This window comes from Emydura macquarii, unplaced genomic scaffold, assembly GCF_026122565.2.
Source record: "Emydura macquarii macquarii isolate MOO-44397 ecotype Brisbane River unplaced genomic scaffold, CSIRO-AGI_Emac_v2 contig_2897, whole genome shotgun sequence".
Lineage (NCBI taxonomy): Eukaryota > Metazoa > Chordata > Testudines > Chelidae > Emydura > Emydura macquarii.
Genome location: NW_027133034.1, coordinates 48,440,281 through 48,456,677, shown reverse-complemented (window position 1 = coordinate 48,456,677; position 16,397 = coordinate 48,440,281). Strand labels below are relative to the sequence as shown.

The following is a 16,397-nucleotide window of genomic DNA, read 5'->3' as shown; positions in this document are numbered from 1 at the left end:
TGGTACCTACTTTATTAAACAAGGTTAATAACAAGGAATAATTTGTTATCCCATTGTTATCTTTTAATTTGTATTTGCAGTCTTTCAAATGATATATATGAATCTTTTGACAATAATGTGCGATATATCGACCAGAACATCAGACAATTTTATATATTAATCCTGGGGGAATTCTGTGCCAAAAAATTAAAATTCTGTACATAGTATGATAAAATTCTGCATATTTTATTTGTCAAAATAATACTATATAATCACACCATTTTCAATTATTCTGGTAATTCATTTCAAAATACCTGTCAGCAACTCTGTCTCTAACAATACAGACAGTAAAAAAGATTCCCACAGGAGCAGAGAGTTAAAAAAAACCTCTTTCGACAACACAGTTTCTGTTTCTCTGCCTCCCCTCCACCAATCCAGCCACAGGGCCTGACACCTGCATCCTCTCAGCCCCCAGCGCCCAGCTGCTGGCCCCCCCCCAACCCAGCTACCCACACCATTAACCTACAGAGCTTCGGGATCCAGAGGAGAAACAGCCTGATCCTGGCTTGAATGGAGTTTCCTACATGCCATCTCCTTCCTTCAAGGCATGTCAGGAACTACAACTGCCCAGAATCCTCCAGTTCCCCTTCCCTTCCCCCTGGCAGTGTCCTGTATTTTCAAGTTGGGGAGCTGGGTTGTGCCAGGTCCAGCAGCCCCTACTGGCAGCCAGCAGCTCTGCAGCACCAATTTTGCAGAGAAAAAGGAAATTATGCACAGAACATTAATTCAGCACAAATTCTTCATTGTGCAGTGGTGCAGAATTCCTCCAGGAGTAATATATATGTATATACACACTTGTATGTGTATATACACACTTGTATGTGTATATACATCCACATGCAACATTCATACATTACATACTGTGGTGACATCCATGTAACAAATTGCTCAAGTGTGTGATGAACTAAGGACCCGTCTGATACACAGCATTTATCGTAATACATAGCATTTATCATGTACCTCCCCTTCATTTTGCCCACTTGGCTTGTGAATGCAATAGCATTACTCAAAGTAAAGTTATCCACATGCGTAAATGCAGGATCAAGCTCTCAACCTTTGAGCCACTTCAGACAGATTCCATTAAAAAAAAAATAAATAAAAATAAAAATCAAACTACAAGGCAGAAGTTTCCTTCTTTTCCTCCTAAATGTAAAATTTCCTCCTAAATTACCCAGGCCTTAGCCCCAGGATAGCCAATATTCCATCCTGAACCCATGACTAGTTTAAAGTTTGATATCACATGATGTCACCAGAGCTAGAAATGGGATTATCAGTATTATGCTTTTGATTTCTTGTTATTTCTATGCTATTATTACTTCTGATAGGTATTATTTGCTTTTTAAAATCATACTTTCTTCAGCCAATATTGGAATAAATTTATCCTTGGAGTCAACTGAGTTACAACAGGGAAAAAATTTGGCCCAGTATCTCAGGGCAATACTTTGATTCAGATTTATCATAAACAAAGCATCTGGTTGAATACAAAAGAGTATATATTTGTCAAATACCTGTCTGTGTATTTAGACGCCAGAATCACAATCTAAATCTTGCCTTGGTTTTACTAGGCTGGACAGCAATTCATGAAGCTTCCAACAGGGGATTTACTGAGGTCATCTTAGAGTTACTAAAAGCTGGTGCTGATGTTAATAGCAAAAGCCTGGATGGGACTTTGCCAATACATGATGCTGTTTCTGGCAATTATTTCAAGGTACGATTCTCTTCACATTACCCTCCCTGGGCCTGATTTTTCAGTTATGGGCATGCAAATACCACAATTGTGCATGCTAATGAAAATGATGGTTTAAATAACTAAATCCCAAATTATTAATAGAAAACATATGTTGCTTGCATTAAAAATACATAAACTTAAGTTTTTAACCTGTCAGAATTGAAGTTCTGCATTGTGTTTCTTCTGCAACAAACAAGGACAATATGAACATCGAAATCAGAGCAGGTAGCTGCATTTCTTTTGCTATTTTATGTACTGTTGATGTTAACTGTAAGAACCAAATTCTGCACTGGGATGTGCATGTATGACGCCCATTGAAATAATGGGAATTGAACACACATATCAGAGGACAGAATTTTGCTGTCAGAAGATACAGAAAGAACCCTGTATGCCTGAAATGCAGGTCTTTGCCAGTAAGTGTAGAAATAACTGATTTTTATACAACAAGGGCCACATATTTAAAGGTATTCATGTGCTTAACTCCCACTGATTTCAAGGGGAGTTAGGCACATGAATACCTTTAAATATGTGGCCCTTGTTGTATAAAAATCCATTAACTGCCTAAATACCTTTACAAATTAGATCCTGGGCCTGATTTTGCTCTCAAAATGAGGTAAGTGAGGAGTAGCTCCACTGAAGTGAATGAGGTTACACCAGGTTAAAATAGATGCAAATGAACAAAGACTCAAACCTAGTGTTTTTAAAAATGCATTCATTTTTAATTTTGAAGTCTCTGGGTTTTTTTGTTAATGATTTTGGATCATACACAGTTTTATACATTCATGTTAAAAAGTATTTCAATTAATCTTTAAAGAAATGTGTCTTAATAGCAATTTTGTTGTAAGAAGGAATATGAGATCGTGGCTGTGACCCTTCTGTGTCCAGGGTAGCCACCTGAGAATGCCAAGGTCAGGGCAGGCTGTAAACGGAGAGCACCCTGGCACTGAAGCCAGACTTCCGAACCAGCCACAAACTGTGCTTCTGATTCCCCCAAACCGGTTATCAAGAAGCCAATCCACTAATACACACAGCCCCCTTTACTGCATTCCAGCCTCTGGCTCCCAGTCAGCCACTAGGTCCAGTAAAAAGACCAGTTATTTAAACTCTATGCTTTTTACTAAAAAGGTTCCTCCTGACCCCAAAGGGTCAGCCACAGCACCAGATCAATGTAAGTTTGGATCTTACCCAAAATATCACTGCCAGCCAATTCTTTAGTAACTAAAACTAAAGGTTTATTATACAAAGAAACAAACAAACCATAAGAGACATGTTAAAGGATTAAAATGGTTAGATACATACAAATGATTTGAAAATCCATATATATCAGGTTTCTGGGAGAATTGTGGAGTTGCAGGCTTATAAGTTCCTCTGGTATACATCCAGTATCTGGATGGGTCTCAGTCCTTTGTTTCGCAGCTTCAGTTCAGTTGCAGATGAATTGATCCAGAGGTAGGTTAGTAGAAGCTGAACAGGATTGTAGACTGGTGACTGAAGACAAAATGGATTCCCCAGGCCTCTGCCCTATATACCTTCTGGCCCTTGCCATGCTGTTTGTGGAGTTTTACAGGAATCAAAATGGAGTCCAGAGTCACATGGGCAAGTTCTGGTGACTCAAGAGGTGATGTTGCCTGTGGAATTTCACAGGAACCAAAATGGAGTTCAGAGTCACATGAGCAAGTCCTGGTGACTCATCAGATATATCTTTGGTTCCTCCCCTGAGCCCCTGGCTCCTGAGAGTGTCTTAATTGGCCATTAAGCAAGCTATTGTCCTGCCACCCTCCTGTCTAGGGTGTGTCTCAGGCAGCACAATTTGAAATACAGATATATTAAATCTGTCCCTAACTTCCATTACACATATGACACATGAACATAAATATTATCATCTTACCTAGCACATTATAACTTTTCTAACAGTATTTGACATGGCATATCTCACATGAATTATTATGATTTTGACATCCTGATGTTAAACCATATACTAAATGCCCCTCCCCAATTTACCCAGTGTGACACCCCCAACAGGAGATTGGTGTAGAAGGGAGTACTCAGAGCTCCTGAATACACCTCAAGGGCCCCCCTTATCTAGCCAGTGTGACAGTGGCATCTCCTCAATGTTAAAAGAAAGTTGAAAGCATGTTAGGACTATTTACCAGCTGGAAGGGAGAGAGATGTATCAAGCTGAAGCTACCTTCCAGTTAGCCAATTGCCCTTCTCTACATTATAGAATTACTTCAGTATAACTACGTTGCTCATGGGTCTGAATAATCCACACCCCTGAGCCACATAGTTATACTGACCTAAACGTTGGTGTAGACATGGAGATGGAGTTATTAAGCCAAAGGGAGAGCTCTCTCCTGTCGGCTTAGAGCTTCTTCACCAGAAGCGCTACAGTAGCACAGCTGCACCGATGCAAGTTTCTAGTGAAGACCTGCCCTTAATGATGGTAGCTGGTTATATTTGCCAAATTTAAAGGACCAGTTATCAGAAAAGAATGCTAGGAGAGGTTCCCATCAAAAGGTGACCTTACCTTGAGAAGTTTAACTAATGGCCAGGTAGTTGTGTCTTGCTGCTCTATTTGTTAGTTTCAGTTTCTTGAAACCCTCACTTTTCAGCAGAGAAATGTACTAACAAGGTAGTAAGACAGAATTATTACTACAGATAAAGTGCCTGATTGTTTCTTCCTAAATTAAAAGCTATCAGTGGACAAGAGATATTCAGAACCTTCAGCAATTTTACAGTTCCAGAGCTTCTAAGGTAGCATGCAATCGGGATTGAGAGAGGGGATCAAAGACATTATTTGGGGTCGGGAAGGAATTTTCTCCTCCAGCTGATTGGCAGAGGTCCTGGGGAGTTTTCACCTTCCTCTGTAGCATGGGGCACAGGTTACTTGCTGGTGGATTCTCTGTACCTTGAAGTCTTTAAACCATGATTTGAGGACTTCAATAACTCAGTCATAGGTTAGGAGTCTATTACAGGAGTGGGTGGGTGAGGTTCTGCAGCCTGCGTTGTGCATGAGGTCAGACTAGATGATCATAATGGCCCCTTTTCACCTTAAAGTCTGAGTCTATGAGATTTGGTTGCCATGAGAGCAACTCTTGGATTATTTGATCCCTTAAGGAAATCCCAAAGAATCTGGGGTATCTGAGAAGGACCAGAACATTTGCACTAAACTCCATACTGCAGTTGTACTGGGTCATTCCATCCCTCATAGCAGCATATTTCTCTTTGAACACTTACCTCACCTCCATGTGAGATAGTTTAAAGACCCAAAGTAGTAGTCTGTGTAAGTTAGTGCTGACAACATTAACCTAAGAATGTATATTTGCCATGGAAGAGTACCATATGGAGGGCCAGTCAGACATTTTAAAAAATGCATGCTGTCTTGCAAAGGGATTTTCATGGAATTGAAGCTGGGGAGAAGATGCCAAATTGGCTCGAATACACACCCTTCCTTCAGTTAGTCAAAAGAGCAGGTTTTCCGTCCCTTTCATCTTCTCTGTGACAGAAAATAAAAAATGAAGGAGATGATTTCACTGGCATGAATGGTGGAGCAGGGAGATTCAGGCAGGAAAATAAGGGTAGTTAATCTGAAAATTTTTTAGCAGTTGGGGCCCATGTGTGCACTGCAAACATATACAGCTTAACTTTAAATACTTAAATAGTCCCACTAACTTCAGTGGGACTAGTCCTTTGTTTAAAATTAGACATGTGCATACGTGTTTGTAGAATTGAGGCCAAAGTCACATCACACACCACTGATTTTAAAAAAAACCCTAAACCTCTTATTTTCTATACCTTTTTTATATTTATCCAAAATGGTTATTTGACATTTACCAGATTGTTAATTTGGAACTGATTTATGATGCTCTGTAGCAGCATATAGTGACACTATGAAGATGACAAACTAAACATGCAATTGTGACTTGGTCATATATTTATTACACAAAAATTAAAAGTATAAGAAATGGAACAAAGTAGAAAAATGCCAGATATTTTCAAGCTAGATTATTGTATCTCTCTCCCCCCCACTCCCTTCATAGGTTTCTTTGTCTTGTTAGAGTGTTAACTTGTCAGAACAGTCTGCACAACCTCTAGCACATTTTAAGGACTACTATGATGATAATAATTAAGGACTATATTATAGGCAGTCAGGATTCTACTACATCATGGAGCAAACCCTAATGAGAAGGACAAGTATGGGAAAAATGCTTTGGATGAAGCGTGCAATGATAAAATGAAGGAATTGCTTAAATCTTATGGTGCTACTGACAGTATAGTTGCTGATAAAACAACTGAGATTACTGGTATGTTAGCTGTTTCATAATGGCTTTGTCTCAAGGAAACAAATGTACACAAAAATGCTGCAAGCTTACTAGATTGTTTTCATGTCAGGGACAAGCATTTTGTAGCTTTAGTATATCCTTGATGGTTATTTATCTAGATCATTAAGACAGTAGAATGTATGGTACAAATTCTTTCCTGGTAAAGTCAGTGGAGTTATACACAGGATGTATTTGGCCCCTTAAATTTTGTTGGTCTTCTAGATTTCCCTCAGACAAACAAACCCTTGTAGTTTTTGCATGCAATATTGGAATAATATTTTTGTGGGTCTTAAACTTAAATACAGGCTCCAGAACAGTAATATTTAGCTAACTTGATTAGATCTAATTTGCATATACAATTTTTTTTTATATCATGGTCTGCCTTTGAGTCTTAGTAATTTGTATAACTGGCATCTATTCTATTACAATGGTTTTATACATATGTTTCTATATTTATTTTTAAATTATATTTGTTCTCTTAATTGTGGGGGGGGGGGGCAAAGATATAGGTTCTTCTAGGTCAAGAAGATCAACACGTACTTGTTATGATTGCTATAAAAAAGCTGATGTTCCATTGGTTTTGCACCATGATGTGACCAGAGAAAAATGTGGCACAGTAAGTATATATGTTGAATTTTTAAAATATTGTTTTACAGTGCAGTACATTTCTATTCTGTATATTGTCATCTGTTGACTGAATAATTACACCGGGTGTTTAAATAAAGTAATAATTCCTGAAGTGCATGCTGAGAGCAGTAGCATGTTATGAAGCTAAGTGTGAAACATAGTAAAGATAAGTTCAATTTGTGCAATCTGTCTCCATCTGTTTCTATTCATGATTCCGGTACATCTATACTTCCTGTACAATTAGCATGCTACATTAATATTCATATTGTTTATATGGATGGAAAATGTCAGGATCCAGGAAGTCATCTCACCAGCATTTCCAAAGTGCCCCTTTGAGGAGCACTGACTTGGCAATCAAGTTAAATGGAGAGAGTTGAAGATTATTTTGGTTTAAAACATAGTTGAAATATTTATTTGTGAATGTAGAACTCTCATTGATACATATGAGTCTGTGGCACCTCAAATGGAAGCACCAGAGGTGATGGAGAGGTCTTTCTTTAAACTATCTATACGTAGATTCCCATGCATTCCATTGCAAAAGCAGTTGCCGCCGAAAACATCCATATTGTGCTTCAGAAACAAAGATTTTATTTAAAAAAAAAAGTTCTTGCTCATATGGTTGCATGGGAAACCTTGAAAACATTAACCAAACGTAAACTGATGCAGTGTTCTGTTCCCAGATCTGCAGAAAGCCTGAAAAATGGCTCTAAATATCAACATTAATTATTCCACTGCTGATCATTTTAACAGACACTCTCAGCTAATGTGCTTATCTCAACTGCCTCCCACTTTTCCACAAGTGCCAGAAACCCCAGCTGTCCTTACACCAGCTGCCAAAATCTTCACCTTGCCCCTGACAGCTTCTGTGATGCAGTAGGCTTGTCAGTACAAAAATCTTTGGCATAACAAAAGTGCAAAATGTGGGGAAAACAGAACATACATAGTATTTAATATCAAAATAAACTACATGGGCTGCTGTTCTGGTTACGTATGTTTAAGTATTTATATTTAATGATAAACCTGTTTTCTTTATTTACATCACTCAACCGAACCAGAGTGCTGTGGAAGCCAGGAATATTGTCACAGAATTTAGGTTCAGCTTGCTGTACAGTACACAGAACCTTGTCTATACTTCTGTTACAATAAAGTTAACAATGTTTATATTTGATAGCATGAGTCCATTATTGGCACATTACAAGACATAGAAAAGAAGCAGGAAAAACTGTTGCAGTTTGAATTAAGAAACCCCAAAGATGCAGGTAGATATGAATTAAAATTCAATTTTAGTTATTGCTCTAATTATATGCAATCATTACTCTAGTATATTGCAAAGTAATATATTTGCATATATCCTTCTGGAAAATACAATTTGAGAAAACTGTTCTTGGAGAATACTTAATTCAAGACTTTTAAAGTAGCAGTTCTCAACTTCTGGCATATGAACCTTTCAGAGTACTTTCAGTCATTATCTGGGATATGACAGATGATAAAAAGTGAAAAACTATTTGAAGATATGGAAATATTGCCTTTTCAGTTTGAACAAATCAAGCTAGCCATAAAAACCATGAACAACTGAATAAGAACAACAGCATGTAATAGTCACACAATGCTCAGTAACTCATGTCTCATATTATTGAGAAGGATCCCTTATTCATCACTAGATATGGTTGTTTGGAGCCTCTCCACAGCCAAGAAGAGCTTGCATGTACATGCACAAATGAATACAGCATTTTCATTGCAATTCAGTGCAATTATAGTTGCAGGAAACCCCCAAAAAAATTATGTTAAAAAATAAAAGAAATGTGTTAGGGACAAATTCATAAGTGATGGCACTTGGAGGAGTAAATTACCTTTGCCACCTGCACCCAGTACAGACTAATCTCAAAAGAGGATACGTGATGATACAGACCTCCTGCCACCTCAAGATTTCTGCTGGTGCAGATCAGCTTTAGCTTGTTGCCGGAGATTCATAGGAGCCAGCTGGCAGATTTTGCTGAGGGAATGTATTTAATCAGTGCCTCTCTGGGCCTCACTTGACATGTGGCCTTCCAAGCTGGTGCTGTCCATTTTTCAGACAGATCTGACCCTCTGTGATCATTCTACTCCTCAAAAGAAGGAAGTTGCAGCTGCAGCTGTTTTCCATCACTGAAACCATTCCTAGTGTAACTTCTAGTGCTGGGGCCCAGTGTTTAGGTTTGCACTAGCAGAAGCCAGTGTAAACCCAAGCTGAATATAGTCTCATGTCTTTTAAACTAACTAAATTTGAGATCCTGCAAGGTCAACAGAACCCCTTTTAAAAAAATGTGAAATAGGGAAAAAGTTATTCTTGTTCATGGAGAACGAGAATGAAAAAAATACAGGTGATTGGATATAAAAGCTTTTCAATAATATCTATAGTCAATTGCTCAGCAGAGGTGGACTATTCAGTCAAATCCATGGGGTGTACAGCCAAATAAATAAATGAAAGTTGAGAACTACTGCTCAAAATGGTTAAATTTCCATGTGTTTGAATAACCAGACAGGCTCCTGTATGACGAGATTGAAGCAGATATCCACCCAGTTTCATAAAATAGAAATAAGGAGTATCAGACTTTCTCTGGCTAAGGTCACAAGAGAAATGGATACAGTGGTCTTTATTTAAGTCCCTTGTGATAAAACCACTAAATAATGTGGCACTTTTTAACATAAACAGTAGTAGTCATTCAGGAAGAAGCACAATCTAAAAGTGCATTGGGATTACTATGAAGATAAATTAGCAACACAGTTACATACAGTATACCCAGCTCTTAGAAGTCCTGTGATGTCACTTTAATAAACACAATATTTTCATAATTCCCTTATTTTAATACATACATACATGTAATACTCAGTAATGTGAGAAAATCAACTTTCTGGAAACATTCTATTTCTTTTTTTTCCCATCTCCTAATGTTCCATTTTTGGGTGTGTAACCCCTCCTGTCTACTAGCCCAACATAAGGGTGTTCAAGATAGAGAAAGTCTGTCTTGTGACTTTTTTACACAGCTTTGGGAAAATGGGTCTGAGACTACTCTATGTGCTTTGTGTTGTGTGTCAGTGTGTATTCACCTCAGACCAAACCCACTCAGACTAACCACCAGGAACAAGCTTTTATTCTGCAGGGAAACACAAAACAGGATTACAATCCATCTGCCTCCTCTCTACTTGTCTGACACATGCTCCCAGCCTCAGTCAGTGCTGGAACTCCCTGCAGGGAGAGCAGAGGATACTTTGTATAATGCAACCCCCCTTACAAATCGATCCTAGCTGCCACAATAACTGAATCCCGAAACAAACAAGCCAGCATTGTCCTTTTGCCTCTTTTAAACTCCTCTCAGGGTGTTCTTTAAGCCCCTTTTGGTCCTACCTACAGGGAAACACAGAATGGGATTACAGTCCACCAGCCTCCCTTCTGCTTGTCTCCCACATGCTCCCAGCCTCAATCAGTGCTGGAATTCCCTGCAGGGGAGGGCACAGGGCAGAGGCTGCTTCCTGGCAGGAACCAGAAAGCTCTCCCAACATGCCACAGTTTGTGGTCCACAACTTGTAGTTCCCACTGCTGCTGCTACTGTTGAAGCACACTGTCTTGAGCCCTGCTCACAAGAAAGAATACTACTACAGCTAAATGAAGTGGTAATTAATATGTATTGTGGTCCAGCTCCCAGCCTAAGTCCAAACTGTGCCTGATGTTAGGGCTACAGGTGTTAGGGTTGATAGAAACTAAAATCTTGTATTTCCTGTTTACTAATGGGTTTGATCATATTTCGTTATCAAATCATTCCACTGGCATTCACTGGGACATGTTGGTGAGATACCAGAGATACCTAAGGTTGGGAGGCACCTTGCTACCACCTGCCCTTAGCAGAAGCAAACTTTGTCTGTGCCTGCTGTGGGTCATCTCCCTGACTCCACTAGCTATGGGCAACACAAGTCCTTCCCTGCAGGCCTCCTCAGGACACATTCTCTTTCTACAGGTTAGTGAATGGCATATTCCAACCCCTGAGTCCTCTGACTGTCCACCAGCAATGTCTAGCCCCTTATCATGACAGTCACAGAATTACCAGACTTGCTGTTCCCAAAGGAACCGTACACCTCATCTTACTAGATACACCATAGATCATAGCTCCACTTAACACACAGTCCATAGATTTGTTTATAGTGAGTGTAAGTATACATTTGTTTAACAGAGATTCAAATGATAGCAAGAAGAAGTATTAGAAACAAAGGATTACATATAAAATAAAACCTTAACACAGTTACTAGAGCCTAAACGTAATTATCAAGACACTGCCGTGTCTAATTAAGTTTAGCTTACCCCAAAGTCTTTCCAGTGCTTTCAGCTAAGCCTGGCTGTAATTTTTTTTCATGAAGCAAACACACTGTCAGCTTACTTTCTAGGTGAAGGAACTCAGGTGTCTCCTTGTAGTCTCCTGATATATCAGACTAATTCTTTGATCTTAGTCATAAACCAGACACCCTCCTGCTGTGTGTCCCTTTCTGTAGTTTTTGTAATCGCTTGTCTACTTCGCATCTTGATTAGCTGGTGATTCTGTATGCAAATAGACTTCTGTTGTAATATACACAATGGTCAGCCAGGGAGATAAATGTTTCTTATCCCTTGTCTGAGCAGAACCTGTTTATCACCTTCTGGTGATAAACCTTAAGAACACAGTTTTCAGTATATGTACCTAACTCCTATACATTTTGCAGTGATTATAAAGATTAGTGTGACAAAGGCTTTCAACAGAGATCTTACTTGACACTTTGGTGAATTACTATGTAACTACCAGATTTAGGGGGATTCCTGTAACCCTTTTGCATGCAGTTGCCAGTTGGGTCACAGCTGGTAACTGCACTTGTGATGTTGTTGACTCTGTGCCAGTTGAGACCTTTCATTTTTCCATTGTATTGTAGGCCAAAGAAAAGAGGGAATCTAAAAGTATCATTTAAAAAGTGTTTCTCCTTTTGTTTCACAGAGGGATATAGCTAGTAAACTTAGTCTATATCTAATCTCTTTTTCTTTTACAGTCTTTTTATGTGAGGTATGTTTTAATATAGTATGTGAAACTATTGTACATTGATTCGGATGTCATATTTGACTTGGAGGAATAAAATCCAGGCTATTCTCCAATACATAAAATATTCAGTTTGTCAAATTCTTGCTTCTATAGTTAGGGCTGTCAATCACAGTTAATGCATGGAATTAACGCAAAACAAAATTAACTAAATTTAAAAAATAGTTGTGATTAATCGCAGTTTAAATCTCACTGTTAATAATAAAATACCAATTTAAATATTATAAATATTTTTGGATGTTTTTCTACATTTTCATAATATTTATAATACATTTAAATTGGTATTCTATTATTGTTTAACAGTGCGATTAAAACTGTGATTAATTGCAACTTTTTTTTAATCTCACTGTCAATTGTGATTAATTTTTTTAATAATTTGACAAACCTATCTATAATCTTAATGAGCTCCATCTTCAGCTGGTGTAAGTCAACATAACACCATTGATTTCAAAGGACCAAAAAGATTTAATTGGCCATCAGCCAAAAGAGAGTGTTTTAACCTACACAATTCCCTTAATTTCTGTCTGAATGTGGCCACTGGATTTCCATACTTTCTAAAATTTGAGCTATTCAAATGTAAGCTAAAGTTTAAGTTAAGATAAATGTAACTTTTTCTGTGGAGAATTTCATCTTGAGTGCTCATAAAGCAATGACTCCTAATATGCATGAAAGTATCACCTCTTGCCATAAAAATATTTTCATTTTCCAGCGGTGTTTTTGCTGCTACAGAAGTTCTAGTTATTATAATTATTTTCTGCTTAGACTGCCTCTCATTTTAATAAATAATTTTGACTATGTTAAAATGCTGAACAGGACTGTATATTCATGGCTTGTCGCAAATACAAGACACTTTGAATGAAGTGCTTGCCAAGCAGAAAGCAGAAAGGGATATCCTAGCTAAAAAATACAGGTAAGTGGAATGTAAACCGTGGTTTTATGGAAGGTTTATTTTTTTAAAAGCAACACTGATAGATCTTGTTAGAAGGCCAGCAAACAGTAACAGGGGGCAAAATTATGTTGGTCCTAACTCAGTCTCTTATCAAGTGTAACTCCTATTGGCTTTCATTGCTGTCAGTGAGAGTTTCTGCCTGATTGAGATTTTCAGGATTTGACTGACACAAGTAAAATATGTGTACAAATATGTAGTAAGAGATGCTTCTGCCTCAAAGAGCAGTCTAAATAAAAAGGCAGATAAGAGGTCAGAGAAAGGGATATGAGAGAAGATTAGAAATTGAGACTCAGAGATATTAGATTACTTTCCTAAAGTCACACAGACAATCGGTGGCAGTGTAAGGGATTGTACTCACATCTCCGGAGTCCTGTCCAAGTCCTTAACCACTCTTCATTTCACAGGTGATTCTTCTTTTCATAAGAGATAACATATATACATAAGACAGAGCATTAAAAAGTGAGGCTTTTATGTGAAAAGGAGTTAAAATTGCAAGATCATCCTTGTGATAAAAAAAATAGGGCTTGTTTATATGAATACTTAAATTGTGGTAAATTGGAATGGAAATCTACCTTGCATTAGCCTGCTGTGCAGTAATTGTACATGTGAACCCTGCTGCCACACACTAAAAGTTTCATAGTGTGTGCTTTAATCTACTCCCGTTTCACAGTGGAATAGATCAAAGTGCACACATTTTTAAATTTAAGCCCAACTTCCCGCAAACTGTGTTCATACAGACAAGCTATCAGTAGTTAAGGAGACAAGTAATTATAGCATAACTGATTTAACATTTGCACAAACCTACCAGACAGTCTTTGTGTTATTAGTGAAGCTGTGTTCTACAGCACTGAACTGATAAATATTTGTGAGTTGTTGCAAATGTCCTGCAACCAATACAGCAGCTATCTTTCAAGTCGTAATGAACTGCATGCCAGCTTTACACCACTATTTTATTATTTTGTTACACTGTCTATTAACATACAGAAAGTAAGGGGATATCATGTTATCCATTTTTCCCATCCTTCATTTAGCTGAGTCACACAATGTGAAAAGTTGTTAAACTGGGGTTCATTATTGTGCATACTTTGAAGTCATTAGTATCGTCTTTTCATGGTACTTTCTCTTAGGTCTTGTCTATATTGGAAAGTTTTGCTGTTTTAAGGTATAATTAAAGCAGGGAAGAAAAAAAACAAAACAAATTCTAGTTTGGACACAGCTATATTGGACTGTATAAAAGGACTGTAGGAAGGCGCAGTGGCCTTCCTCAGAGCCTGGGCCCACGGAAGGGCAGCAAACACCCAATTAGGCCCTAGCCAGGCCGACCGCCCAGTCTGCCTGGCAACCGGACACCTGGGCTCCGATAGGTCCAGCCGGGCGGCCAACCCGGCAGCAGGGGGGAGGAGCCTCCAGGAGGACGGCAGCCATAAAAAGCCCGCCCCACAGCCCAGAAGGGAGGAGGCGGCCGACGGAGGCAGATGCGCTGTCTCGCCGGCTACAGGGAAGGGCCGAGCCACGCCCGGCCTCCGCCGCAGGTAAGCCTCTCCCGGTCTTGAAGCCCCAGGAGCGACACCGGCAAGACACCTCGAAGGCTTGGGTCGGGCCCCCGGGCCCCCTGGACTGGCCGAGGCCGGCAGGCCTGGAACGCTGGGCCCAGCCTAGGTGCCGCAGCGATTGGGATGAACCCCCCGGACCGGAGAGCTGGGAGTACCGCCCTGAAGCCGGCTCAGACTTAGAGGAGCTGCCAGACACCCAACCTTTGGAGGCGGGGCCGGACCTGGAAGAATTGCCAGAGGCTGAACCCTACCCCCAGCCCTGCGATCTGGAGGAGCTACCCCTCGCCGAGGAGCTCCCCAATCTACCCCCCGGGGATGCCGAGGGACTGACCGGCCTACCCTGGGCGGTGTACCCCGACGACCCGGAGGAACCCAACGACACAGGTACAGGGGAACCCGGGGAGGAAGGAGCCCAGGGGCAGCCAGAGGCGTGGCTGTGCTAAGGGTAACGCCCAGTCAGCGTGTTGCGGCAGGAGCCCCGCCGACTGAGTGGCAACACCCGTGCCACTGCTAGGGCCCTGGGCTGGGACGCAGTGGAGTTGGGTGGGCCTGCGTCCCCCTCCCCTCCCCCCGACCCTTGCCAGCCCCCAAAGAGGTGAATAGCTTCTCCCGCTTACTGATCGCGAACCCACTGCTCTTTGCTCGCCCGCCCTGCCTGAGGGGCCGGGGCGAAAGACTCTTTGCTCGCCCGCCCTGCCTGAGGGGCCGGGGCGAAAGACTCTTTGCTCGCCCGCCCTGCCTGAGGGGCCGGGGCGAAAGACTCCAAAAGCTAACACTCCCCTGTTGAAATAGGAAGGCGCAGTGGCCTTCCACCGAGTCTGGGCCCGCGGAAGGGCCGCCAGGACTGGACCGGGCAGGAGCCCATCTTACAAGGACTTACACTGACATAGCTAATTCTGATCCAGGAATTGGAATAAAAAATACCAATATAAGACATGTTTACAGTTGTATGACTTCATCCACACTAGAGCTTTTCCCGGTATCATTATTTTGGAAGAAAAAAAGTCACACACACCCCTAACTTAGGGGTTACCAAACTTGTTGCCAGTATGACCCCATTTTAATTAATTGTTTCCTCCCAGGACCCCAAACAGCACAGAGATTGCCATTTTTTTTTAAAGAGGAAAATGGTGTCCTCTGCAAAGCATGACCTCACACTCATGGCACATGTGTAGTCACTCTGCATGGAGGATGCCATTGTGCTCTACAAGATGGTGCATGATGGTGCATGCAGTGCTGTTTGGTTTTGGTTGTCCAATGAAGTTCTTTTGTGTTCTCAGGCTACTTCATGATGGAATGACTGCCACTGTCCTCTATAATGGGTTAGAGATGAACCCATTCACCATCTGTACTTGTGTTAAGCAGGACTGTGTTATTGCCCCAATCCTTTTCTCCATCTATCTTGCTGTAATCTTGATTCTTATTCATGACCACCTTTCCTCTGGAATTGAGATTGAATATAGCACTGATGGCCAGCTTTTCAATCTATGCTGTCTTTACTCTAAAACTAAGGTCACCAGGACTGTTATTACCAACCTTCAGCATGCTGATGATGACTGTGCTATCCTTGAGCACACTGAGGCTGACTTGCAATCCAACCTAAACCTCTTCTCAGGCATCTATTGTAGCTTAGAACTCTCCCCCAAAATTGGGAAGACTAAGGTGCTCCACCAGCCATCTCCAGCACAAGTTGACCCCCTTCTCCCACAAATTGTCATCAGTGATGAACCTCTGCAAAACATTGAACATTTCCTTTACTTTGGTAAGCACTTCTCCCAGACGGCCAATCCTGATGTGGAGATCAAACATAAAATCCATTATGCCAGCACATCCTTCAGAAAGTTGCTCTGTCAGATCTTTATTGACAGAGATCTGCAGATGGAAACTAAGATCCTGGTCTACAATACAGTAGTCATCCCCACTCTTCTTTATGGGTGGGGGACATAAGTGACACATTGAAGCCATTTTAAGCATCTGGAGTCGTCGTTGTCAATCCCTCGATTCAAGGATGATCTCTACCATGGATTTACATATGGGTCCTGAGATGACTCAGGAGTCCAATTCTGGAACCATAGATCCACCCGC

The 16,397-nt window shown here is 40.5% G+C and overlaps 1 protein-coding gene across 1 annotated transcript in view; it reads left to right on the top strand.

Moving 5' to 3' along the window:
• ANKRD31 (ankyrin repeat domain 31) overlaps positions 1 to 16,397 on the top strand; it is a 108,547-nt gene that overhangs the window by 71,254 nt on the left and 20,896 nt on the right. Inside the window, exons 17-21 of the mRNA XM_067568813.1 lie at positions 1,605 to 1,747; positions 5,913 to 6,072; positions 6,594 to 6,706; positions 7,889 to 7,976; positions 12,624 to 12,720. Of these exons, the coding sequence (XP_067424914.1) occupies positions 1,605 to 1,747; positions 5,913 to 6,072; positions 6,594 to 6,706; positions 7,889 to 7,976; positions 12,624 to 12,720 (601 nt within the window). The remainder of the gene's footprint in view (positions 1 to 1,604; positions 1,748 to 5,912; positions 6,073 to 6,593; positions 6,707 to 7,888; positions 7,977 to 12,623; positions 12,721 to 16,397) is intronic.